The sequence below is a fragment of the Chenopodium album genome, chromosome 24, assembly GCF_948465745.1.
Source record: "Chenopodium album chromosome 24, dcCheAlbu1.1, whole genome shotgun sequence".
Classification (NCBI taxonomy): domain Eukaryota; kingdom Viridiplantae; phylum Streptophyta; class Magnoliopsida; order Caryophyllales; family Amaranthaceae; genus Chenopodium; species Chenopodium album.
Window position 1 is genome coordinate 32,728,061 of NC_137857.1, and position 25,211 is coordinate 32,753,271.

At 35.1% G+C, this 25,211-nt stretch overlaps 2 protein-coding genes across 7 annotated transcripts; one reads left to right on the plus strand and one right to left on the minus strand.

The window, feature by feature from the left end:
- Window positions 1–3,270: 3,270 nt before the first annotated feature.
- LOC145610234 (inositol transporter 4-like) lies at window positions 3,271–15,504 on the minus strand. Of its 2 annotated transcripts, none has more exons than XM_081665530.1 (7): window positions 15,343–15,504; window positions 5,748–5,912; window positions 5,576–5,646; window positions 5,138–5,467; window positions 4,902–5,009; window positions 4,198–4,806; window positions 3,271–4,039 (listed from the first exon to the last, which is right to left on the minus strand). In XM_081665530.1, exons 2-7 carry the CDS (start codon window positions 5,881–5,883, stop codon window positions 3,551–3,553), a joined length of 1,743 nt encoding a protein of 580 aa, XP_081521656.1. In that variant the 5' UTR covers window positions 5,884–5,912; window positions 15,343–15,504; the 3' UTR covers window positions 3,271–3,550. The 2 variants fall into 2 exon arrangements, with proteins under 2 accessions (XP_081521656.1, XP_081521655.1); XM_081665529.1 differs by having other exon boundaries at window positions 5,748–5,974.
- Window positions 15,505–20,920: 5,416 nt separating this feature from the next.
- Window positions 20,921–25,211, plus strand: LOC145610189 (inositol transporter 4-like). 5 transcript variants are annotated; one of them, XM_081665470.1, is made up of 8 exons: window positions 20,921–21,502; window positions 21,642–21,716; window positions 21,860–22,009; window positions 22,258–22,328; window positions 22,859–23,194; window positions 23,322–23,429; window positions 23,744–24,358; window positions 24,464–25,211. In XM_081665470.1, exons 3-8 carry the CDS (start codon window positions 21,874–21,876, stop codon window positions 24,941–24,943), a joined length of 1,746 nt encoding a protein of 581 aa, XP_081521596.1. In that variant the 5' UTR covers window positions 20,921–21,502; window positions 21,642–21,716; window positions 21,860–21,873; the 3' UTR covers window positions 24,944–25,211. The 5 variants fall into 5 exon arrangements, with proteins under 5 accessions (XP_081521596.1, XP_081521599.1, XP_081521597.1 ...); XM_081665473.1 differs by having other exon boundaries at window positions 21,642–21,686; XM_081665471.1 differs by having other exon boundaries at window positions 20,921–21,716; window positions 21,857–22,009.

Sequence of the window (25,211 nt, forward strand, 5' to 3'; positions counted from 1 at the left end):
GCCTAAAAAGTCCTAAATTTGTGAAACGAATTGAAAGTGGTTAGTCAGGATACAAAAAGTTTTATGGACAAATAGATATTAACTGTGGTACAAAAATAGTGTGATTTACTTCAATCTTTAAACCTTCAACCACATGCACAATGATATATCTACGTTTAAATTTTTTAATCATATCGATTTGAAATATTTTACAGGATAATTCGTTTAAATTGGCCGGTAAATTTGTCCCTTACTATTAGGCCAACATTATATTGATAAAGTACTTGCAGTATTTATTGCATATTCTGGGCTCGAACCCATGAAGGCTTAGAGCCTTGGGCTCTAACTGAGGCATTGAAAAATTATATCAATGCTTCAAAATATTTTGGAAAAATTGCTGGGAATAATCCCACCTTTGGGGCGTCCGCAAAAAATAATCCCACCTTTGGCATATTTTTAAATTATCCAACCTTTATACTCAATCCGCTCAAAATAGTCTCAAGTGACTTGTAACCGGTTGAATAGGTAATTTTTTTAATTAAGCCAAATCTACACGTGTCATAACGTTATTGGTCTTAAAATAATTATTACTAATTCACATTAATTAACTTATTTAAACTAACTTTCTTAAAATAACTAAAAATCAAAACAACCCACACCAGCAGCCCTAGCCTCAACACCAGCCACCTCTCCGCCCCACCGTCGACCCAGACCAGCCGCTAGCCGCCAGCCTCCTTCGTGCCCAGACCGCATTTCCCTCACGCCTGTCGCCGCCCCTCCCTTAACGCATTCTGTCACCTCCTGGGAAGGGTGGTGAAGGTCGAAATCTGACTGAGGAGAGGAGGAGAAGGCCGAAAAAGGACATTGGAAGGGGAGGGGAGCGAAAACGTGGCCGAGGAAGTGGGTGGTCGGGATTGGGACGGTTTCAAATTGAAGGTGCTTGGTTCAAGGGGACGGGGAGGGGGCTGGGATCCAGACGGGAAAGGGATTTTCAGGGGAGGGGGTCGGTTGCGACGCCGGCGCCGGCGCTGGTAGGGGCCTAGGTGGCCGAAGCCGCGGGCAGGGATTTGGGCTCAGGCAGCGGCGGTGGCTTGGGCAGTTGGTGGGTGGTGGGCGGTTTTTTTTTATTTTTTTTTAATTTTATTTTTTCTTTAAAAAAATCTAACTTTTTTTAAAATTTTATTTTATTTAATTTTTTTTTTTTGACTAATCACAGTCCGTCACGTGTCATGTAACTTGTTATAACAGGTTAGATGAACGGTTGGGACTATTCTGAGCGGGTTGAGTATAAAGGTCGGATTATTTAAAAATATGTCAAAGATGGGATTATTTTACGCGGACGCCCTAAAGGTGGGATTATTCCCAGCAATTTTTCCAAATATTTAATGGGTTAAGGACTTTAAACAATTGATCATGTAAATTTTAGGTCATCAATCTATAATTAAGATAAAAGCCAAATCTATCTATATATTATACTAAAAGACAAGCGCCTCAATGTGAGGATAACAAATGTCACTCTCTCATTGGCTTATCTTATGTGTAAAATATATCTATATAATTACTGTTTACATATACAAGCATAGTTATTTTTGTTCAACTTTAAACAATAAAAGCAAGTTTCTATACATGCATAAGATTTTCATGATTTCCTAACATAAATATTGATTTAATTTTTAATAATAAAATTTATACTTTCCAATACTACAAATAATCCTTAACGTCTTTCTAATCTTTATTTATAGAGTTAAAGAATAATAACTAATTTGAAGCAATATGATTAAAGTGCATAATTAAGGAAACAAATATTTCGTATTTTGTAAGGCTAATGTTGTTTTTTTTGATGAAAATTAAATAAAATCGTAGAATTTAGTTTGAGGTCAATTATGAAATCAATACAAACATTTAAAAAAAAAATAAAAAAAAACAGATGTACAGTAACATATTGTGCAACTATTATAAAAGTTATCCTAAATTAAATACAAGTTATCAGATGAATACAAAAGTTTTTGATAAAGATACAAAATAGTATAAAAATTACTTTTATCGTTTGTTGTACTCCTTAACAAATACTGAATGCTGAGCCGGAATGTTGTCTTGGAAAAAAAATATATAATCTTGAACATAAATTTAATTTTAATAGGCCTTTCATTTTTTATACAATGCCTTTTACAATGTACGTAAAAAAAATTGAACCAAAAACCAATCTAAACAAGAAGAATAAAATTTAAATTGAATTAGACATTTGACGGGAAAGGATAGATATAAAATGTATTATAACTATTACTCGTGTTTAAAATTGTAATATTCGTATTAACAATGCTATTACTTATGAATAAATCACATTGTTAAAGTTCTAATTATATTATTGGAATGTAGGTATTATACTATTTTCATGTACGTTACTTTGCATTCTATGTAATTACGTATAGTATGAAAATTAATATATTTCGTGTAAAAATAGTATGTGTATATAATATAATATTTTTTTTATAATATAAAAAAGTATATGTATATAATATAATATTTTATAACACGGGTCCTCCATATTTTTTTTATAATATAAAAAAGTAAATGTCCATGCACTATTATAAGAGTTTTGTTAACCTTTTTATAATTCAGGTAGGGATAAATCTTAATATATACACCGTACGTTTTATTTATATAAAATTATTTGTATCCATATGACCATACCTATACTAAGTATTTGTGTTGTATGGAGTATTTAATCAGCTGTTGGTTATATGACTATTATATAATATATAGTTTTGGCACAATGCTTAACTTAGGAAAATATATGTACTGGTAGGTCAGATATAAGGTTATTATTGTGTCTATAGATTTGGTGAGTGCAACGGGTAAATAAAACATGTATATATTAGATTGATTGTAGCAACTGATGTGGATGGTATGATAAGAAAATTTAAGTTTTTTCTCAACGGGAGATATAAATGAATTAGTCCATTTCTCTTATATAGTTATGTGGAGTATTATTCAATTACTTTTCAATTAATAAAATAACATTATAAAAAATTAAAAGAAATTCAAATAACATAAAATACTATTCAAATCACGTCCCTTTAATTATTTTTTTATTGACCATAATTAGTAATCAAGTCCTTTATTAGTAATTGAACTACCTTTGTTTTTATTTTTATTTTTCCTACGGGTTTTATAATTTAATTTATAAACCGTGCATCGCACGGGCATTATGCTAGTTGATATAATAGACAAATACGTACACAATTTCCACAGGTCAACAACATCATCAACAAGTGTAAGATAAACAGAAGATTTGCAAATAAAATTCTCATTATTAATTAGAAATTCTCATTATCCCCCTCTCCCTTCTATGTACAACTAATATCACTATTAATAGCTATTATAACCAAACTTAGCATTCCATGAAAAGGCGAAATACTAATTACTCAAACAATCCTAATTAATTGTCTTGATTGCAAACAATCTAAGCTAGAATATTAAAATTCATACTACGAATCTCCAACCCCCTCACTCTATCTCCCAAAAGAATAAAAACACCAAATTTTATTCTATTGACATGAACAAGTGATGATCAAACATTCTCAAGATCTCGTACGGTGTTCTTGTCATTCTTATTCCTACCCAAAATGCTAGGACGATAACCCTTCTCCAACATTTTTTCGATTTCCTCGATAGGCAGCCCTTTAGTCTCCGGTACAAGGAAGAATATGAGAACAAGGCCAATAGTAGAGAAACCGGCGTACAAGAGGAAAGTCCCCTCGGTCCCTAAGGCATCCGTCAGTGTCAAGAATGTCTCACTAACTATAAGATTCGCGGACCATAAGGTCACGGCCCCTATGCCACTACATATTCCTCGGTACCTTAATGGGTAAATCTCGGAGTTTAGGATCCATGGTACCGTCCCCATTCCTGGAGAGTATGTAATGATGTATAGTCCAAGGAATACCACGGCTAAGAAGCCCAATCGGCTAGGGCACCCTTGTGTGAAATAAACTCTATGATTATCGTGGCACGCATTCTTGGCTGCATCAGTTTGTGTCACGCAAGCTCCAGGGTGAAACTGTTACAATACATTCACAAGAACACAAAAAAGTGTCAAAATTAAATTTAAGTAACAAACTAACACATCAACAACATAAGTATGATACATGAAAATCAATTTGTCACAATATAATGATGTTGAATGCGTAATGATTTTAATTACTACATAGTACATACCTGGTTAACACCATTAGCACAGAAACCACATTCCTTAGACGCCTTAAGGCAAGTCGTACAACTCCATGAAGCCGCGGTTGGAGATGATGCATAAGCAGGGCAAGTGCTATTAAAAAACTTTGTATCATTTTGGCTAATCAGAGGGGCAGCCTTAGACGCCTCATAAAAGAGGCCGGTCAGCACCACTAAGCAAGTGATAATGGCACACATTGAGACAAGCATGAGCCTCCGCCTCCCATACCTATCCACAAACATCATGCTTATGATGGATCCCACTGCATTGAGCCCTGAGGTAATCAAAGACAGGGCTAATGCAGTGCTGTTAGACGCGAATCCTGCCAGCTGCACGATTGTAGGGCTATAGTACATTATAGTGTTGATCCCCACAAATTGTTGGGCCACTAAAACTGTGATTCCTGCTATAAGTCCCCTTCTCACCACTATGTTTTCCCATGCCTTTTTCACTCTGAAGAATGCATTGCCTTCACCAACCGCCTTTCTGTCAGCTATCTCGTGCTCAATAGAGGCCTTGAGTGATGCCATCTCTTCTTCCACTTGCTCTGGTGAGTAGATTCTTCCAAGAATTTCCTCTGCCTTATCTAACTTATTCTGTCCATTCATTAAATAAGAAGTTCAGACTCAATCTATGAATATTAAAGATGAAAATCATAGGTTATCTTATATGAAATAAAAAGTTTACATACATTTCTGTAAAGCCATCTAGGAGACTCGGGTAGTGTGAGCATCAAAACAAGTTGAATAGCTGCTGGTACACCTGCTACTCCAAGCATCCATCGCCACGTTCCCTTCACCTTTATAATTCATCCAAAAGTTGTTACTACTCAATGCTCATATCACACATATTTTGTTGGATAAAGATGAATTTGAATAAACAAAAAATTGTTACGGATTATTTATGTAATATAAACAAGTAACATACTCTAGTGAAGCCGATGTTAATGAGGTAAGACAAGAACTGTCCACCAGTAATGAGCAAACCATTGGTTGCACCAAGAGCACCACGGACATTAGCAGGGGACGTCTCTGATATGTACAAAGGCGATGTCATAGATGCCATTCCAACCCCTAAACCTACAATAATCCTTCCTAAAATGATCACCCAAGGAGCCGGAGCCATGACAATGGCTCCTGCCAAGAACAGGACATCTGCTAGCATCATAGTCGGTTTCCTTCCAACTTTATCGTTCAAAACACCACCAATTCCAGCTCCTACAATCGCCCCTGCTACTGCCATTGCCACAATAGTTTCCTAGACCAACAGAATTATCTCTTAGAGTCACAAATCCACCTAAAAGAGATTAATCGACGTACATAATTATTTAGGAACAGAGGAAGTATGTATGTAACAAGTAAGTACCTGCAACCATGTTTTCTGCTGGACCTCCTGAAAGTCTTCCTTAATGTACAAAAGAGCACCAGAGATAACCCCTACAACATACAACACGTACCGTTTAGTAAAAAAATGTAACAAATATCGAAATTAAGTACATAACTCGAAAGTTCATAGTAAAAGTAAATCTATTATGTACCTGTGTCATATCCAAAGAGAAGACCACCAATACCGGCAGATAAAGCAAGCCTCATAATGTAAGGAGTCTTTCCAACTGTTTTGAAGCATTCTGTAAACTCCGACTTATCAACCTTAACTACACCGCCTTCTACCATTTTCGCTAGATCAATTTAAATCTCTTCACCTATTCAAAATCAGAAGAAAAGCTGCGTAATATCTTGGGTGTTTCTTGGCTAACGTTTCACCCTATTTACAAAAAAAAAAAAAAAAAAAAAAATAAAAAAAAAAATAAAAATAAAAATAAAAAAGTGAACAAAGTAAGCATATATATAGAATTAGCTAGTGTCATACGTTACCACAGCAAAAGGACGTATATGTATCTAATAATAAATAAATAAATAAGTATTGGATTCATAATAAAAAAAATAATGAACTTTGGTTTAATTTTGAAGATATGATATGATCACAAAAATTTATTATGTTATTACAAGTTGATAATTTCCTTAAGTGCCCGTCAAAAAAAAAAAAAAAGATAATTCCCTTAAGTGGATGATTTGATTATAATTTTGAATGGACATATGTCACATGTTCCCATTAATAAATATTAGTATACTTGTTTATTGTATAATAAAATCTCTTCACCTGATTATTACCAAAGAAAACTTATATTGCAATATCCGCTCAAAATAATACGTAGTATATAGTTCTTTTTTTTTTTTTGAAAGGAAAATAACATATAGTTCTTGAATTAGCTAAAGATAGACAAATTTCATCATTAATTTGTACTCCTTATTATTGAATATATCCTTCATAAAAATTACTTGAAGATCTTACTATTATAAATTTTCAATTAACATAATTCGATTGAATTATTGGACAAAGTAAAAATCAGAATATAAGCTTATAGAAACAACTAGCATAAAATATGATGTGGATCTCTCAAGAACAAACAAGAACTAAATTTTAACAAGAACTTATGAAATTACACAAAAAGTAAAAAGGATACTCGCAAGAATATGATCACACAATCAAACGGAATGCTCAAATTAAAGAATTAATTCTTAAGACAAATCTTTCAATATTGATATGCACCCATATTTATATAGTGGAAATCATCCAAAGATAGGAAATTAATAATCATATCCTAATTAGACTTAGGGTCTGTTCACATTTACTGAAATGAGCTAAACTGAACTGATTTGAGCTGAACTGAACTGAACTGATTGGAGCTGAACTGAACTGAATTGAACTGAAATGAATATTTTATGAGAGAGGAAAATTAAGAGCTGAACTGAACTGAACTGATTGGAGCTGAACTGAAGTGAACTGAACTGAAATTAAGTAAATGTGAACAGACCCTTAATAATAAGAATCCTAATACTAATACATCTCCTAATCATATTTGTACTCAACTACTAAATCTATCCTAACATAAATACATTAAACAAAAAAATTAATCCTAATAACTAAAACTCTTAAAGCAAGTAGTATAAACCCAAAAGATGAAAATTTATAGGCAAAAATTATAATCATTGATAAAAACTAAGAGATAGTGTAGGCGTCTCTCGAAAGAAAGGGTTACCCTCCTCGAAAGAAAGACGTCTCTCCGCCGCGAGCGGCTTTTCTCCGATATGTCTGCGCTATCTCCGGTAACGACCGATGATTTGGCTGAGAAGTGTTCTTCTCTTCGAATTGCTGATGATGAAGGAGGCTTGATTGACTTAGGTGAAGTTGAATGTGAAGAATCGAATGATAGTTTTGACCTTTTACTGATAGGGCGTCTTTGTACGTCCAGACCTTTCAATGTCGAAGCCTTTAAACGAACTATGCTGAAGGCGTGGGCTCCGACCAATGATATGGTGATTAGGGTAATTAGCCCTAATTTGTTTGCCTTTCAATTTTTCCATTGGAAGGATAAAGAGAAAGTTTTGAAGGGGAGGCCATGGTGTTGGGAAAACATTTTGGTTGCTCTGAATGAAATTGAAGGGAATGAACGGCCTGACAGTGTTGATCTCACTAAGTCCCCATTCTGGGTTAGAGTGCTGAATCTTCCTTTTAATTGTAGGTATGATGCCTACATTAAAGCCCTAACAGCGAAACTTGGCGATTTCTTAGAAATTGAGAAGGATGAATTAGGACTTGGAAGATACAGACGTGTTAGACTGCTCTTGGACATTGGCAAACCCTTGCGCAGATTCCAGTGGGTAAAGGATAAGGAAGGGGAGGAAGTTCGGGTTGAGTTTAAATATGAAAGACTGCCATTTTTTTGCTTTGCGTGTGGTGTCATAGGGCACTCGGAGAAGGATTGTACTGTGGTGTCGGAAGAGGAGAGATCAAAGAAGCTTGGTTGGGGTATTTTTCTCCGTGCCTCGCCAAGGAAAGGTTTACAGAAACATATTGATGAACTTAACCAGATTAAGAGCAGTAGAAAGCAGCTTTTTGTAACCAAAGACAAGGAAGTTGTTCCTGCTACTCATGTGTTATTTGAGAATACTGGAAGTTTGGTGGACCCTGGACACAAAGATAAGTCGAATGTTGCATCCAGCGAGGTTGTGGGCTCTGAGAAGCAGGGGAGGGAGACAGGGGAGCTGCAGATTGTGTTGGCTGAGGGGGGGCTGTTCCTAGACAGGAGGATCAGGTAGGGTCTGGGGGTGAGGTTCTGGTGGAAAATGGGGAAGGTGGGAAGGGAATTCTACTTGCTGATCCGTTTGTTTTTGGTGTGGATGGTCAAAAGAAGGGGAAGAGAGGATGGAAAAGAGTGGCAAGAGAGGATGATGAGAGAGTGATGGAAGTGGATGGTGGAGAATATTTGTCAGGAGGGGGGGCTCTTAAAAGAAGTAGTGAAGTTATTTATGGTGATAGCACAGAAGACAATGTAGGGGTTACGAAACGAATGAAGAGTAGTTCCGAATCACTTGTGTCATCTGTTTTTGAGACGGAGGTTGGTGAGTTCCAACCCCGTCGTTTGCAATGAGTCTTTTATGCTGGAACTGTCGGGGTGTGGGAAACCCTTGGACAGTTCGAAGACTCCGTAAATGGAGTAGAGCGGTGAGCCCTGATTTAGTTTTCATTTCGGAAACTAAAATAAGCAAAGAAGCAGTGGAAAAAAAGAATAGGCTTCTCCAATGCATTTGGAGTGGCTAGCATTGGCAAAGCTGGTGGATTATGTGTGTTTTGGAATAAGGATGATGTTGACTTTGCTCTTGTTTCTTACTCTCAAAATCATATCTGTGGTGACTTAGTGAAAGGAAACGAAAGATGGAGATTCGTCGGTGTGTACGGCTGGCCGGAGGGGGCTAACAAGCACCAAACTTGGAAATTAATCCAACATTTGTGTAATGAGACAGATTTGCCTATTATTTTTGGTGGTGATTTCAATGAAATATTATCCTATAATGAGATAGAAGGGGGAGCGGATAGAGAGAGGAGGGAGATTGGGGGATTTAGAGACGTGTTGGATGCTTGTGATCTTCATGACCTTGGTTACAAGGGACAATGGTGGACTTGGGAGAGAGGGAGGACGATGAGAACGAGGGTGCGTGAAAGACTCGATCGATTTATTGCTTCCTCTTCTTGGAGCCGAATTTTTCCTAGTGCATCTGTCGAACACCTCTTGAAATTTTGCTCTGACCACGCGCCTATTGTTCTAAGACTTTTCCCGAAAGCAAGAAGAAGGCGCAAGGGGGCCAAAAAGTTAAAGTTTGAAACAGCTTGGCTCTTTGATGATTCTTGTGAAGCTGTTGTAAGGAATGCGTGGCAGTCAGCGTGTGAGCATGATGTCTTTGGGAAGTTAGGAGCAACTGGCAGTAGTTTAAAATCTTGGAGCAAAGATAAATTTGATAAGTTGGGCCAGCAGATTGAAGAAGTGGAGTTGGCTCTAAAATCAGTCCAAGAGGAGAGGGTCATAGCTGCTTCTTGTGAGAGGAGTGCGCAGCTCGAACAAACCTTGGAGGATTTGCATCGCAAACATGAAGCCTATTGGTATTTGAGATCTCGGGTTTTGGAAGTCCGAGATGGAGATAAAAACACAAGCTACTACCATCTCAAAGCCTCCCATCGACGGAAAAGAAATGCAATTGAAGGGCTCTACGACGAGGAAGGAGTATGGCAGGAGGATGATGACCTTTTTGAGAGTATTGTGAGTGGATTTTATTCCAATTTATTCTCTTCTTCTGACCCGTCTAGTAGCAGCATTCATGAAGTTCTGCAGCACGTGAGGCCGATTATAGGGAAGGAAGATAATGAAGCCCTCCTTCGTCCTTATACAAAGCAAGAGGTTTTTATGGCGCTTCAACAAATGCACCCCTGTAAAGCACCCGGACCGGATGGTATGCATGCTATATTTTATCAAAAATTCTGGCATATTGTTGGTGACGATGTGTTTCATTTTGTTAGTAATGTGTTAAGTGGTACTTTCTCGCTGAACCATGTAAACAACACTAATATTGCTCTTATCCCAAAAGTTAAGTCACCTACTAATATGTCGGAATTCCGGCCTATAAGTCTTTGTAATGTGTTGTACAAGCTTGTTTCAAAAGTGATTGTGCTCCGTTTAAAGTCTATCCTACCGGATGTTATTACTGAAAATCAGAGTGCCTTTGTCCCGGGTCGTTTGATAACTGACAATGCTCTCATTGCTCTTGAAGTGTTCCATACGATGAAAAATCGGAGTCAGAGTAAAAAGGGTACTATTGCTTTGAAACTTGATATGAGTAAGGCTTATGACAGGGTTGAATGGGGTTTTTTGAGGAAGTTGCTCCTGACGATGGGTTTTGATGGAAGGTGGGTTAATCTGGTGATGCACTGTGTGTCTTCGGTTACATATTCTTTCATTATTAATGGGAGTGTATGTGGCAAGGTGGTCCCCTCTCGGGGTTTGAGGCAAGGAGACCCACTATCTCCTTATCTCTTTATTTTGGTGGCCGACGCTTTTTCTCAAATGTTGCAGAATAAGGTTCATTGTGGTGAACTACATGGGGCAAAAGCTAGTAGAAGTGGTCCCATTATCTCTCATCTCTTGTTTGCAGATGACAGTTTACTCTTTGCTAGAGCGACTCAACAGGAATGTGAAGTGATAGTTGATATACTCAACAAATATGAAGTAGCATCCGGACAGAAAATTAATTTTGAAAAGTCGGAAGTGTCGTTTAGTAGAGGGGTGAGCATGGAGCAACAAGAGGAGTTAGTGGATTTTCTGCGTATGCGCACGGTTGATAACCATTGCAAATATTTGGGAATCCCTACGATAGCGGGGAGATCGAAGAAAGACATCTTTAGAGCACTTTTGGACAGAATCTGGAAGAAGTTGCAGGGTTGGAAAGAAAAATTGCTTTCGAGGGCCGGGAAGGAAGTACTTTTAAAAGCGGTTATTCAAGCTATCCCGACTTATTTAATGGGGGTGTACAAATTTCCAAGCTCGGTAATTCGGAGTATACAATCGGCTATGGCAAAGTTCTTTTGGGGTCATACGGGCTCGCAGAGGAAGATACATTGGAAATCGTGGGAAGCTATGTGTATGCCTAAGTGTTTAGGGGGCATGGGTTTTAAAGACTTGGAGGTTTTCAATGTTGCTTTGCTAGGGAAACAAGCTTGGAGACTAGTTCACAATGAGAATTCTCTTTACAGTCGGGTCATGAAAGCAAAGTACTTTCCTAACTGTGATTTTCTTGACTCCTCTCTGGGTATGGCAGGGAGTTATTCATGGCGCATTATATGGAGTGCGAAGGCCTTGCTGAAAGAAGGCTTGATTTGGAGGATTGGAAATGGTACTATGGTGAACATTTGGAGAGACCCTTGGGTGGCGGATGAGGAAGGAAGTTTGATCACGAGTACGGAGGTTGAGGGGCTTACTAATGTTAGTGACTTGATCGATTTTGAGAGAATGGAATGGAAGGAAGAGTTAATTTCTGAGGCTTTTAATGAGAGGGATAAAAAGTGCATTTTTTCAATCCCCCTTAATGATCAAGCTTCGAAAGACACCATTACGTGGGCGTTCTCAAAGGATGGGTTGTACTCGACCAAAACTTCCTACATGCTGGGTAAAGGCTGCAACTTTGACCTTTTCCATAGAGCTTGGGTTGAGGTGTGGGGTTTGGATGTCACTCCGAAGGTAAAGCATTTCATGTGGCGTTGCTGTACGAACACTCTTCCTGTGAGGGACTTGCTGCGGTTCAGACATTTAATTGATGATGCTCGATGCCCGTGGTGTAGGGAGGAGGCTGAAACCGTAGCTCATGCTCTGTTTGATTGCACTAGAGTGTAAGATTTGTGGTTGGACAGTGAATGTATGGCTTCCAGACCGAAGGAGAACGAGGAGCTATGCGATTTAATTGTGCGATGGGGGACTCTTGGGAAGAAAATTCAGCAGCGCTCTGTTGTCCTTGCTTAGGTGATTTGGAAAGAAAGAAATGATAAGGTGTTCACTGATATAACAACGCCAAACAATGTGTTGCTTGCGAGAGTTCACAAGGCTGTTGAGGAATTCGGACTCTATCATAAGAAGGTGTATGCAGTGGGGGCAAGCATGCCAAAATCTAGCAGCAACAAATGGATTGCTCCCCCTGTTGGATTTATTAAAATTAACTCAGATGCTTCTTTGAGTGATGAAGGGTGGGTAGGTATGGGGGTGGTTGGTCGTGACCACGAAGGGAAGGTTCTGTTTGCTGCAACTCGGAGAGTCCGTGCTTGGTGGTGCCCTGAACTCGCTGAAGGGAAGGCACTTCTTCTAGCAGCAAAGCTGGCGCATAAGTATGGAGTGAAGAATGTCATACTAGAGTCTGACAGCCAGATTCTCGTCAATCGTCTCTCGAAGCAGGCTGTGTTTTTATCTGATCTTGATGGTGTCCTTGAAAATATTTTGTCTTTGTGTAGTGCTTTTATGTCTTGCTCTTGGTCTCATGTCAAAAGGGATGGCAATTTTGTTGCACATCATCTTGCTAAGCTAATGCCGTTTGGTGTAGAACAAGTTTGGGTCAACCATTGCCCTGCAACGATTTCTCCTTATGTACTCTCGGACGCTTTGTCCATTAATTAATGCATTGGCTCGGCTTTCCCCTCAAAAAAAAAAAGAGATAGTGTAGGCTTTTTAAAAATTTAGTAAACTTTCAAGAAAACCCATATTAAACTATCGCCCCCGCATCAAAATATTATTGTAACATTACAACTACAAACCGCCACTAAAACCAATCCTAACTTCCTAAGGCCAAGGCTAACTATAAAAACCAAATCTATCTTCAAATACAGTAATTAGTCTGTCTCTTTATTAGAGTTTTATCTCTCTTTATTATATTAGGGCATGTTCACATTTACTGAGCTGAACTGAACTGAACTTATTGGAGCTCAACTGAACTGAACTGAACTGAACTAAAATGAATATTTTATGAGAGAGATAAATTAGGAGCTGAATTGAACTGAACAGAAATTAAGTAAATGTGAACAGTCCCTTAGTAATAAATGTTTGAGATTCTAATAAAGAGACGAGGGAATATTACGTAATAATTTAGAAAATTATGTTATAATTGCTTATCAATAGGTGTTATTAATATTTGACCATACTCTTATAAATTCTTATACTTAATTAATAGTTGCATATACAAGTATCATTTTCTTTCTTTTAGAATTGTGAGCGACAGGTGTCTAGTTAGTAAAGGCTACTAGTAGAATAAAGACTTAAACAGTCGTAGATAAGGGGACCGCTATAGTATTAAGGAAAATTATAGGTCATACCATCAACTTTTATTTCAAAGGAAAAAAAGAAATACTCTTTATACAAAATTACAAATCATGTGATTTTGTCTTCTGTGGATCCCAATTCATCAATTACATCAAAATTTTTCCTAATTTATCTTCTTACCTTAATAAAATAAATAATTAGATTAAATAATAGTAAAAAAAAAAAAATATCAAATAAAATTGTATGAACTAAAAAAATTATATAAGTGGTCAACCTTGGTTTTCTATTACTCATACCATACAAAAATTCATTATACATTATGGTACATCGTATACTTTTTATGTATAAGTTCACATAATTCATTATCTATTGATTTTATTTTGTTAAAATGCTATTGAAAATGAAACTTCACGTGATTTACGTTATAATGTGCCACATCTCTTTTTCTTTTTGTTTTTTCTTCGTTAAAGTTTGATATTTTCCTTTATATAAAAATATTTAAAAATTCTAAGGTATTGTTGTTTTTCACAAGTACGGTATTAATCTTAGACTTGAAGTCACTCAATTCATACGTATTGAGGGTCTATTCACATTTACTGAACTGAGTTAAACTGATTTGAACTGATTGGAGCTGAACCGAACTGAATAGAGCTGAAATGGATATAATATGAGAGAAGGAAATTAGGAATTTAGTGAATTAAATTGAACTGAAATTAAGCTGAAGTGAACAGGCTCGTTCTTATCACCCATCTTTATATTCTCTCCGACAGTGTCTGAATAGTTATTAATGCCAATGCAAATAGTGAGTGTTGTATGTGGATTTTGTAAAAACGATATTGAAAATATTGAAGCAAACCATAAGAGAAAAGTTTATATGTTTTTAGAATTTAATTTGTATTATTACTATAGTATAATCAAACTAAAAACACAAAGTAGATAATCCCTATGAAGCAAACTTCCTATTGCCTTTTCACATCTTTAAGGGGTAACTTTAATTGGATTTTTTTAAACCTATTTTTATAGCTATATTTGCTATCCTTATTTGCTTATATTCGAATAGAATTAAAAATATATATATATATATATAAAATAAAAAATAAAAATAAAAATAAAGAAAGTCATTATTTCAAGTTTAGTTGAGGGATATTTTGAATAAATTCTAGATGTAATTGAGTTAGAGTATAAATAATTTTTTAAAAAAGAAAGTCATTATTTCAAGTTAAGTAACAAAATTGTGTTAATAAGTATTGCTTTGTCATATGATTGAAAACGGATTGTGTTAATTAATATTGCTTGTCATATGAATGAAACTAATTGTGTTAATAAACATTGCTTGTCATATGAAAACTTTTTTTTAAAGAAGTCATATGAAAACTATTAAATAACCATAAAGTCATTATATAGTCCCATATGGCCATATCATTATTAAAAGACCACCACAAATTTCACCTTTTTAAAGAAGATCATACGAAAATGCTTGAAACAGAAAGATATTTTTGGAAAAAAAGAATTATTTCTTTACCTTACAAACCATATGACTATATTGGAAATTTGGGATTTAATTTTCCTTCACCTTATGAAACCAAAAAAGAGATGAAATATAAAAAATGTTACTCCCATTTATTTTACCATCTCTATATCTTTTACCAAAATAATTATATAAAGTTAAATACATACGTATTACTCGTACCGTCGTACATCATTACCTAATACATACCTACGTATTACTCGTACATCATTATTCATTATAATAAACCCGCGTATGCACACGTTTTTATGTGTGTAGGAAAAACTTTTAAACTCGACTGAACTACATACCTAGATTCATACGACCATACATAAACTTGGAAAGATCAAATTATATACACATGACACATTAAGAGTATATGCATAACTTCTATTAGATCATTATGTAGCAAGCTAAGATTAAAGATCAACTTACCTAAGAAAACGCCAGCCTTCTTTCAAAGCAATGAAAAAGAGTAGTTTTCTTCTTCTTTTCTTTTCTTCTTCTTCAATCTTATGTTTTTCTTATTAATATTATCTTGAAAAGTAGTTGAAAATAAAACGGAGCAAAATATGCAAAAAAAAAAGGAGGAAAAAAGAGGGAGTTTAGTTTTGAAACAAATTAAAAGGTGGAGAGTGGATGTAAATATATATATAGAAAATACTCCGTAGTTTAATTGGTTGTAGTTGCCAATTAAGTAAAGTGGAGTGTCATATTTAATTTTTAATTTTATTTATGACGAATAATATGTGGTTATAATTTCATTTATCTAATTTGTTTCCTTTATTAACAGTCACTAGATAGTTGTTACAGTGTTGGCTAATAACCCAATTTTTTTGGGAACGTAAATTAAGACAGCTTAGACACACACTAATCTTACTTGATTTTCTAAATCAACGGCCTATCCCCACTAGGGTTTTCTATCGCTCGAAAATGTGCCGAGTCTTTTCCGCCGCCAACTCGACGTCGTCGCCACCTGCAAGATAAGGCCAAAAACTTGACTTTACTAAACAAGCGAGAAAAGCCCTTTCTATCTTAAAAGCCTAAAGTCCTTATTGAAAACTAAAGCGCACACTAGAAAGTACTTCGAAAGGCGCCGGCTCCCTTCTTACTGACAGCACAGCTACGTGCTGGCAAAAAATTATGAGCGCCGGCACGTCACTCGGCTCCTTGGCTCACTTCGGTTGCAAAGACTTTCTCCTTAAGCGCATGTCTCAGCAACACAAAACGAGGGTTTCGCTCGTTATAGGACTTGACCAAACATCTCACGACACGAGCTGACGACAGCCATGCAGCACCTGTATGAAAGTAAGTACCATCCCGTTGTAACAAGTCATGTTAAAGAAGAAGAGAAGATAGAAAGCTTTCCATGAATGAAGGTTTGAAGAGCGACGTTTAGTATATGCTAAGGACACAATCACTCGCTTTCAAGTTTCAAGTCGGATCTTGCCGGTTACACCCTTTCTTGCCATTTACCATTCTCCGGATATTGATTCTTTAAGGCCAGGAGCTGGGTATGATTAGGATGTAGTTTCACTTTCTTTAACTTTACTAGTCAATTTTATTTTTTTATTATTATTATTTTTTTTACTCTCAACAAAAATATGGAGTATTTCTCTCGTCTAAAATTAACTTTTACTGATTTTAACTTTTTTGGGGAGTTTATATCCGTAATTTAAGTCAATTTTTTGGCATGCATATTCCCCACCAAATTGAGTATTTATGTAACACAACTCAATAATTAATGTAACAATTATTTGGATTAGGAAGAAATATAAACCACTTTTCTACAAATCGAAAAAATAAATAAATCTTGAGAGCTCTTGAGTGGTTTTTTGTTTTCAAGTTTTGGTGAACGGGCTGTGTAGATAGTTTTATTGGATTTGAGGGACGTTGACCACAGTAGGGGTGGTGGTGGGATTCGCTTCTAAGGCACCACTAATCACACAACACAACAACTTTGAGTTTGAAATTTTCAAGGACTGATTACGTCTTGATAAAATCTTTGTAAGTTACAATTTTGTTTTTCAACTATTATTTATAACATAAAAATTCAATTTGATATTTACTTACATTCTTTGAGATATGCATCTTTTGATACGATTTATTTCCTAGTTTGAAATAATATTCTAAAATCTTTATTTTCACATGTTACTTACAACTTTACATGGTAGGTTGACCAAGATATTCTTTCATATACGTAGACACGTAGTATATAATATCCTAGGTTGCACAAGATCGAGTATAGCAACTGTCACAAAAAACAATAAAATGGATATGTAGGAATGCAGGATAATTGTTTTATCATATTCATTTTGTTTTTGGGTATTCTATGAAGTTTGATTCACTTTTTCTTTATTTTATTTTAATTTGACAAACTTTTAGTTATACTTTATTCCTATTGCCTCACACTATTTAGAGATTTTTACACTCTTATCCTCTCAGGCTTCGTTCACTTCAACTTATTTTTGCTGAACTGAAATTATTTTTATTAAAACAAAATTATATTTGCTGAACTTAAATTAATTTTACTGAACTGAAATTATTTTTACTAAACATAAATTATGTTTACTGACTTTCTATTATAATTCTTATTTAAGATAACTTATTTTTACTGAACTCATTTTTACTGAATTGAACTTATTTTTACTTAATTTCAGTTCAGTTCAGTTCAGCTCTAATCAGTTCAGTTCAGTTCAGTTCAGCTCTTAATTTCCCTCTCACATGAAATATTCATTTAGCTCAATTCAGTTCAGTTCAGTTCAGTTCAGTTCAGTTCCAATCAATTCAGTTCAGTTCAGTTCAGCTCAGTTTAGTAAATATGAACAGACCCTTAATATTATTTTTTAAGGTGAAGTGAACAGGGCCTTACTACTCTATCATATCTTGCTTACACTCACCTACTTTTTTTACTTCCTAATACTTTATCATCATATACAAGTTGCACAACATACACAATAGAGATGCAAGTGATGAAAGACAAATTAATTTGATTTAATTGAATATTCTAAAATCACCAACGGAAGGTTCAGAATTAACAATATTCTGATCTTAATACTTTTCTATATATTAAAATAGAAAAGTCTAAGGATAAATGAGTCACTTGCTTGAATTGACTAAAAATTAATAGCAGTAGGTTAGGTACCATTGCCATCAACAGTACACATGCATGTTAACAAAGACCATTAGTCATTTATGACAATAACGTAGACTACATAGTCTTTGGTGTGGAGTAATGAAGTTTGTAGGCTTCTGAGTCTTCTCATAAGATTCATCAGAGTGGACTTTTAGTGTTGGATCGTTGGCCTTTTAGTTTTCTGATTTTACAATGTGTACCTTAGATTTCAAACTATGCACGGATTATCTTTGTGTATAACCTTTAAACCTAAATTTTTGAAAAAACTATAGTCATATATATTAGCAATTTAAATTTTGGTATGGAAGTATGGAGTGTTGAAGTTTGTACGCTTGTGAGTCTTTTTACAAATATTATAATAGTAGATTTCGAACTGATTCGTTGGCCTTTTATTTTTCGGATTTTAATGATATGTTCATATGTACTTTAAATGTCAAACTATGTACTACTCTTATAAGTTTTCTGATCTTTGTGTACACATATTCCTTTAACCCTTATTATATGCTAACGATGATAAGTAAGCTTGCCTTTCATACACCCACAATCTATAATTATTATTTAGCTTGTTATCTGGTTCCTAAGAAACTCTCTATGCCACGTAAATCACGCCACGTCACCAACCCCATCTCTCATTATGTCACATCATCACTACTCAATCAAGTATACTCCATCTTCGTATAGAAAAATGATGATAAGGAGATTCAAACACCCAACCTTTTATAAGAAAGATATTTACTTAACCATCTAAATCAAACTATGTTATAATCATGAAAATAAATGTATATAATTGATAATCACAAGGTCTAATTAAAGTATTAGCCGGTGCAATACCCGGGCTACATACTAGTTTTTTATTTGAAGGTGCATGATATATATATATATATATATATATAATACAATTACTCATTTATTGATAGAGTTCATGAGTTTCTTTTTCGTAATTTCAACCATTATCATAGGGTTTGAAAGAAGAGGAAATCCTAATTAAAACATATAGAATAGTGTAATTCTCCTTGATAACCTAGGGCCTGTTTTCATTTACTGAACTCAGCTGAACTGAACTGAACAGAACTGAAATGAATATTTTATAAATGAAGGAAATTTGGAGCTGAACTGAACTAAATTTCAACGTAAGAGAACAGGGCCTAAATTACACAAGATATATCTTTACAGAATATTCACGTGATAATATAAACCTACTATCTATCAGCAAGTTTATATCAATGCTAACCGTCATTGCATTGAACGGGGTTATCTATAAAAGTTGTTGTATTTTATCTTATCTTCTTTTGCATATTCATCATATGCAATGGCCAATTAACTATTTATCGCATGGCAACTCATTTTATTTAATTACTAACTTTGGGAATTACGATGAATAATGCCAACTTTTGACACCACAACCATGGTATATTGGTATGTTATTATCGGAATAGGTACATTCCAAAGTTCTTAATTGGGAATTTCAACCTTTTTAGCTTTTTTTTTCAACAAAATTCTTTCAACTTATTCGATAACTCCAATTCGATTATGTAATGAAATTATGTAAATACACCACCACCACCTGGATGAGACTATGAGAGTAATAATCCTTATCCACAATTTCATAGTACATATACCAATTGAATCACGTCAATCTACATATACTACATAAATTCTAAAGCATCTCATCACATTCTTTTTGGAAATTCTCACATTCTTTTTGGAAATTCTAAAGCATTTTTTTACCTTTATTACATTATTATACCGCTTATATTTTTGACTTATACATTGATCCATCTTTACTCATTGGATGTGTACAACTTTGTCGAATAATAAAGGAGTCGTGTTACAACTTTGAGGTTCAATTCTAAAACTTTTTTTATTAGAAAATTTATACTTATGACGTCTATCAAAATGATTTTAAATTGTCTTTTGATATTTTTTCAGGAAAAAAAAAAAAAAAATTTACCCCTCCCTTTGCTATGAATGTTTTCTTTATTTATACAATTGACATTCCATACATGTTTAGAGTATTTTATTTTTTCTTAATTTATTATTATAAATATACTCCGCATTGTTAACATGTCTTATAAATTTGATGTACTAATTAGTAAATCAGTAATTGAAAAGATATTTCTCCTCTATTGTGTCACAACATTATGTATAATAAATTAATAACAAATTTTAACAAAAGTCTATTTAAGTTATAATTAGATCCTACAAATAAGTTTTAATCAAGAAGAAAACAGAGCTCAACTTAAACTCAATTTGCTTCAAGTTTAACACAATTTGAACAAACAAACATAAATAGTGTCCGTTAATCAATCCAATTGTATGTGGACTGGACTAACATTGATTCTTATCTTAGACCATACAATAATTTCTCCCGGATACAATCTTTTAATCTTACACTCAATCAATGAGTAATTTATGATAATATAATCCATGATTTAATCTTCTAATAATAGTCCTAGATGGAGTACTATTACAACTTTACGAGATTACATCATTAATCCTACACCTAATCACTCGTATTATTTTTCTAAAAAAAAAAAAAAAAAAATGAAGGGTAAGATAAATTTATAATTTCTTTCTTTATCCAGATTGTTCTGATTGGTTTCAACTTTCAAACGACGTCATATTAAATTATTTACTTTGACTGCAAATAATTAAGAAACACTCGCACTACATGTCATTAAAAAAGGAAAAATTGATTATAATAATCCCACCTTTGGCAGGTTCGCTATTAATAATCCCACCTTTCGATTATTATCTAATAATCCCACCTTTGTAGGACATTTTCTTCTATTGGTCCCTTCTAACTTGTAACCTGTACATTAGGTTTTTTTTTTTTTTTTTTTTTTTGTTGGGTTTAAGTGACATATGGCACTATGTAAATGGCAGAAAAAATAAAAAGAAAAAGAAATACATAAAAATAAAAATAAAAAATAAAAACAACCCAGCCACCCCAGACACCAACGCCAACCTTCCCACGCTTCCGGCAACCTTTCCTCCCCAACCCCTCCACCCTCCGGCAGCCCCCTCCCCCACAACTGGAACCCCCCTCCCACCACGATTACCGCCCCCTTCCCCCAATATTAATCTCATTTTGCGAGAGACTCAAGTTTGCTTTCTTCCCACAATTTATCCTCCTTTTTTAATTCCTGGATTTTTATCAAATCTTCTAATTTCTTCATCAAAGTCAACCAAATTTGATCTGGGTTATTCCTCAGTCAAATGGATTCCAACCCAATCAAGGTTTCACCTTCAAATCTAATGAGTGTTATTTAAGGGTAATTTTGAGCACCTAAACGCGCGGCGGTAATCGTGGTGGTTATAGGTGAAGGGGAGGCGGTTCGTTGGGTAGGGAGGGGAAGAGAGAGGGACTGGGTCGGCCGGTGCGGGTTCGGGGGTTCGGATGGTCGGTGCGGGGGAGTTATCTTGGTTGGCTGACGCTACGGGGAGGACTGTCAAAGGGTTGGGTTTTTATTTTATTTTTATTTTTTAGAGTTTTTTTTTTTATTTTTTTTATGTTTAATTTTTTTTTAATTTTTATAACAAAATTTATTTTCAACCAACCACAAAGTGACACGTAGTATTTAACCTATTAAAACAGGTTACCAACAAGTTAGGGATCAATGGAAGCAAATGTCATATAAAGGTGGGATTATTAATAGCGAACCGACCAAAGGTGGGATTATTAGAATCAATTTTTCCTTAAAAAAATATATATAAGTTACAGAAAATTTCTCTCCTCTTTTTCTCTTTCACTTTCACTTTCTTAAATACATACTGAAATATTGAATATTTTGATTTCTTAAAAATATTAAGCAGAAATTTGCTAAAAAATGGTGGAAGGTGGAATAGTGAAGGCAGATAGAACAGAGTTTACAGAATGTTTCAGAACAATTGGTAAAACTCCTTATATTATGAGGCTTGCTCTTTCTGCTGGCATTGGAGGTCTTCTCTTTGGTTATGACACAGGTTAGTTTTATTTAACCTTCTTGTTTCATTAACTTTACTCGATTACCGTTTTATTTGGTTGATTAAAGGTAAGGTTGCGTACATGTGAACCAAACCCGCCTTAGGCATGGTGTGTAACGCCATGTGTCTAAGGCGGGGTTTATATTATGTGTGGTGGTTATTATTGTATAACTAATGTATAAAATTTATGTTAAATTTTTATACTTGAAGAAGATTTATGGTGAATTCTGGTGATTTTGATTGTGTAGGTGTTATATCTGGTGCTCTTCTTTACATTAAGGAAGATTTTAAAGAAGTGGAACAAAAAACATGGTTGCAGGTTTGTTTTTAATTTTTGTGATTGTTGCTTAGAATTTATCTCGTTGATACCAAAGTATACTCACAAGAAACTTATAAGTATTGTTGTTTATTTTAATACGGATTAGCATTATTTAGGTGTCATTTACGTATGTTGCTTTAGGTTCCAACTTATTTTACGTGTCTAAAATTGACTCGATTTGAATTTTAAATTGATTGATGTAAACTCAACTCAAGCTGCTTAGAGTTTTATAAAACTGCTCAAATGAGCAAAATCTGACTACATTAGAGTGAAATTTTAGAATGGACATGACCAACCTGTTAATACTCTTTTGATTGAAGTTTAGAGTGTAGACCATCAAATTACTTACTCAAAGAATGTTTTGAGTAGTAGAAATTTGATGTCCTATGCTCAAATATAAACATAATTTATTAGGATTAAACACTGATAATATAAACTCGTTTAAATAAACAATTTCTGATATACAACTTGAGAGGGAGCAACAATGCAATAAAGTTTTGAGATTTTTTTGTGGATGATTTGTTTGGTAGGAAACCATTGTCTCAATGGCGGTTGCAGGAGCAATCATTGGAGCAGGACTCGGAGGGTGGCTAAATGATAAGATAGGGAGGAGACCAACAATCATAATTGCTGATGTTCTGTTCTTCATTGGTGCTGTTATCATGTCCCTTGCTCCTGCTCCATGGGTGATCATTCTTGGAAGAATATTCGTTGGCCTTGGAGTCGGAATGGCTTCTATGACTTCACCTTTATACATATCCGAGACTTCCCCAAGCAGGATCCGAGGTGCCCTTGTTAGCACTAATGGTTTGCTCATCACAATAGGCCAGTTTGTATCATACCTCGTCAACCTTGGTTTCACTCAGGTAATGCATCTGTATGTGCTACATATATTTTGCTAAGTTTATTTTCTTATGAAAAATGTTATACTGTGATTTATTTTCTTGCAAACAAACTTAAACGTGTACATGGGTCCTGTGTATTGTTATTCAGGTTAAGGGGACTTGGAGGTGGATGCTGGGTGTGGCTGCTATTCCAGCATTAGTGCAACTAGTACTGATGTTGTCCCTTCCGGAGTCTCCTAGATGGCTTTACAGAAAGGTACGAGTGAATTATGTGCAACTTTAACTTCAACAAGTCTTATGTGAGACCTTATACAAATATATTATCAGATGTTTAAGAGTGTCTCTACAAAAAAAACAGTAAAATGTTATCTGGTTTTTCTGCAAGTTACTAAGTATTAAACTACCGTCTCAGTCCTCAAAAAAAAAAAACTACCGTCTCATATAAGATTTTGCTGCCAAATCCAAACAGTTATTATAGGAAAGTTGTGTATATATGTATTCAATGTAGACCTTCTAAAGCTTTGTTTACCCAAGATTTTTATGAATTGATTTCCCTATCTTTGGGATCAGGACAAAGTGTCTGAGGCAGAAGCTATCTTGGCTAAGATCTATCCTGCGGAAGAATTGGAAGTGGAAATCAAAGCACTCAAGGCATCAGTTGACTCTGAGAAGGCAGAAGATGAATCAGTTGGTGGAAATAACATGTTAAGCAAGATACAGAATGCTTGGGGAAACCAAGTTTTCCGAAGAGGGCTATATGCTGGAATCACAGTTCAAGTGGCTCAACAATTTGTGGGTATCAATACAATCATGTACTACAGCCCCACAATTGTGCAGTTTGCAGGGATTGCCTCGAAAAGCACTGCCATGGCACTTTCTTTAATAACCTCCGGACTCAATGCAGTTGGATCAATTGTCAGCATGATGTTTGTAGACAGGCATGGGAGAAGGAGGCTTATGATCATCTCTTTGGTTGGCATCATTACATGCCTTATTGCCTTAGCTATTGTCTTTTATGAAGCTGCTTCCCATGCTCCTAGAATCAGTTTTGCGGAAACTAGTAATTTTGGAGTTAACTTGACCTGTCCTGCTTATACCACTGCTCAAAATCCTGCAAATTGGAACTGTATGACTTGTTTGAAAGATACCTCAGGTTGTGCTTTCTGTGCAAATCAAGGAAATGAGGTAAACTTACTAAAATTTCTCAATGTCTTTGTTTATAAAGTAATTATTGTCAAATACTAGTCAAATTAATTTGGCTGTTGTTTCTTCTTTTCGATATATTATCAGTTGCATCCAGGAGCATGTGTGTCGAAAACAGATGGCTTAAAAGCAGCATGTCAAAAGGAGAAAAGAGTGTACTTCACAGAAGGTTGTCCTAGCAAATTTGGTTTTTTGGCGGTCATTCTCCTAGGAGCATACATTATATCCTACTCCCCGGGGATGGGAACAGCACCATGGATCGTTAACTCAGAAATATACTCATTGAGGTACAGAGGAATTGGTGGAGGGATAGCTGCCGTGGCTAACTGGACAGCTAATCTCATTGTTAGTGAAACATTCCTAACACTAACCCAAGCCTTGGGATCAGCAGGAACCTTCCTCTTGTTCGCTGGTTTCTCAATAATCAGCCTCATATTCATCTACATCTTGGTGCCCGAAACTAAAGGGCTACCCATTGAGGAGGTGGAGCATATGCTAGAGAAAGGATTCAAGCCTAGTCTTATAGGTGTTGGAAAAAAGCAGGAGAACAAAAGTAGTGAATCTTGATAGTCATGATCAAGTAAATAAGCAATGCTAGCCATAATTCGACTATGATTTCGGAAATTCTTACTAAGCCATCAAAAGCGCAAGCTTGATGGAATAGCTTTCTTGCAATGTCTAAGTTATTGTATTTGCTTGGTTGCGTGAAGAATCAAATTCTTCATCAAATGCGTCTTTTTTTTCTTCTTTTTTGTAAAAAAATGTTTGTATATATTCTTCCCTCGAAAATCGATTGTAATCAATTAAAATTAAGCTTTATTTTTCTAAAGTAAAA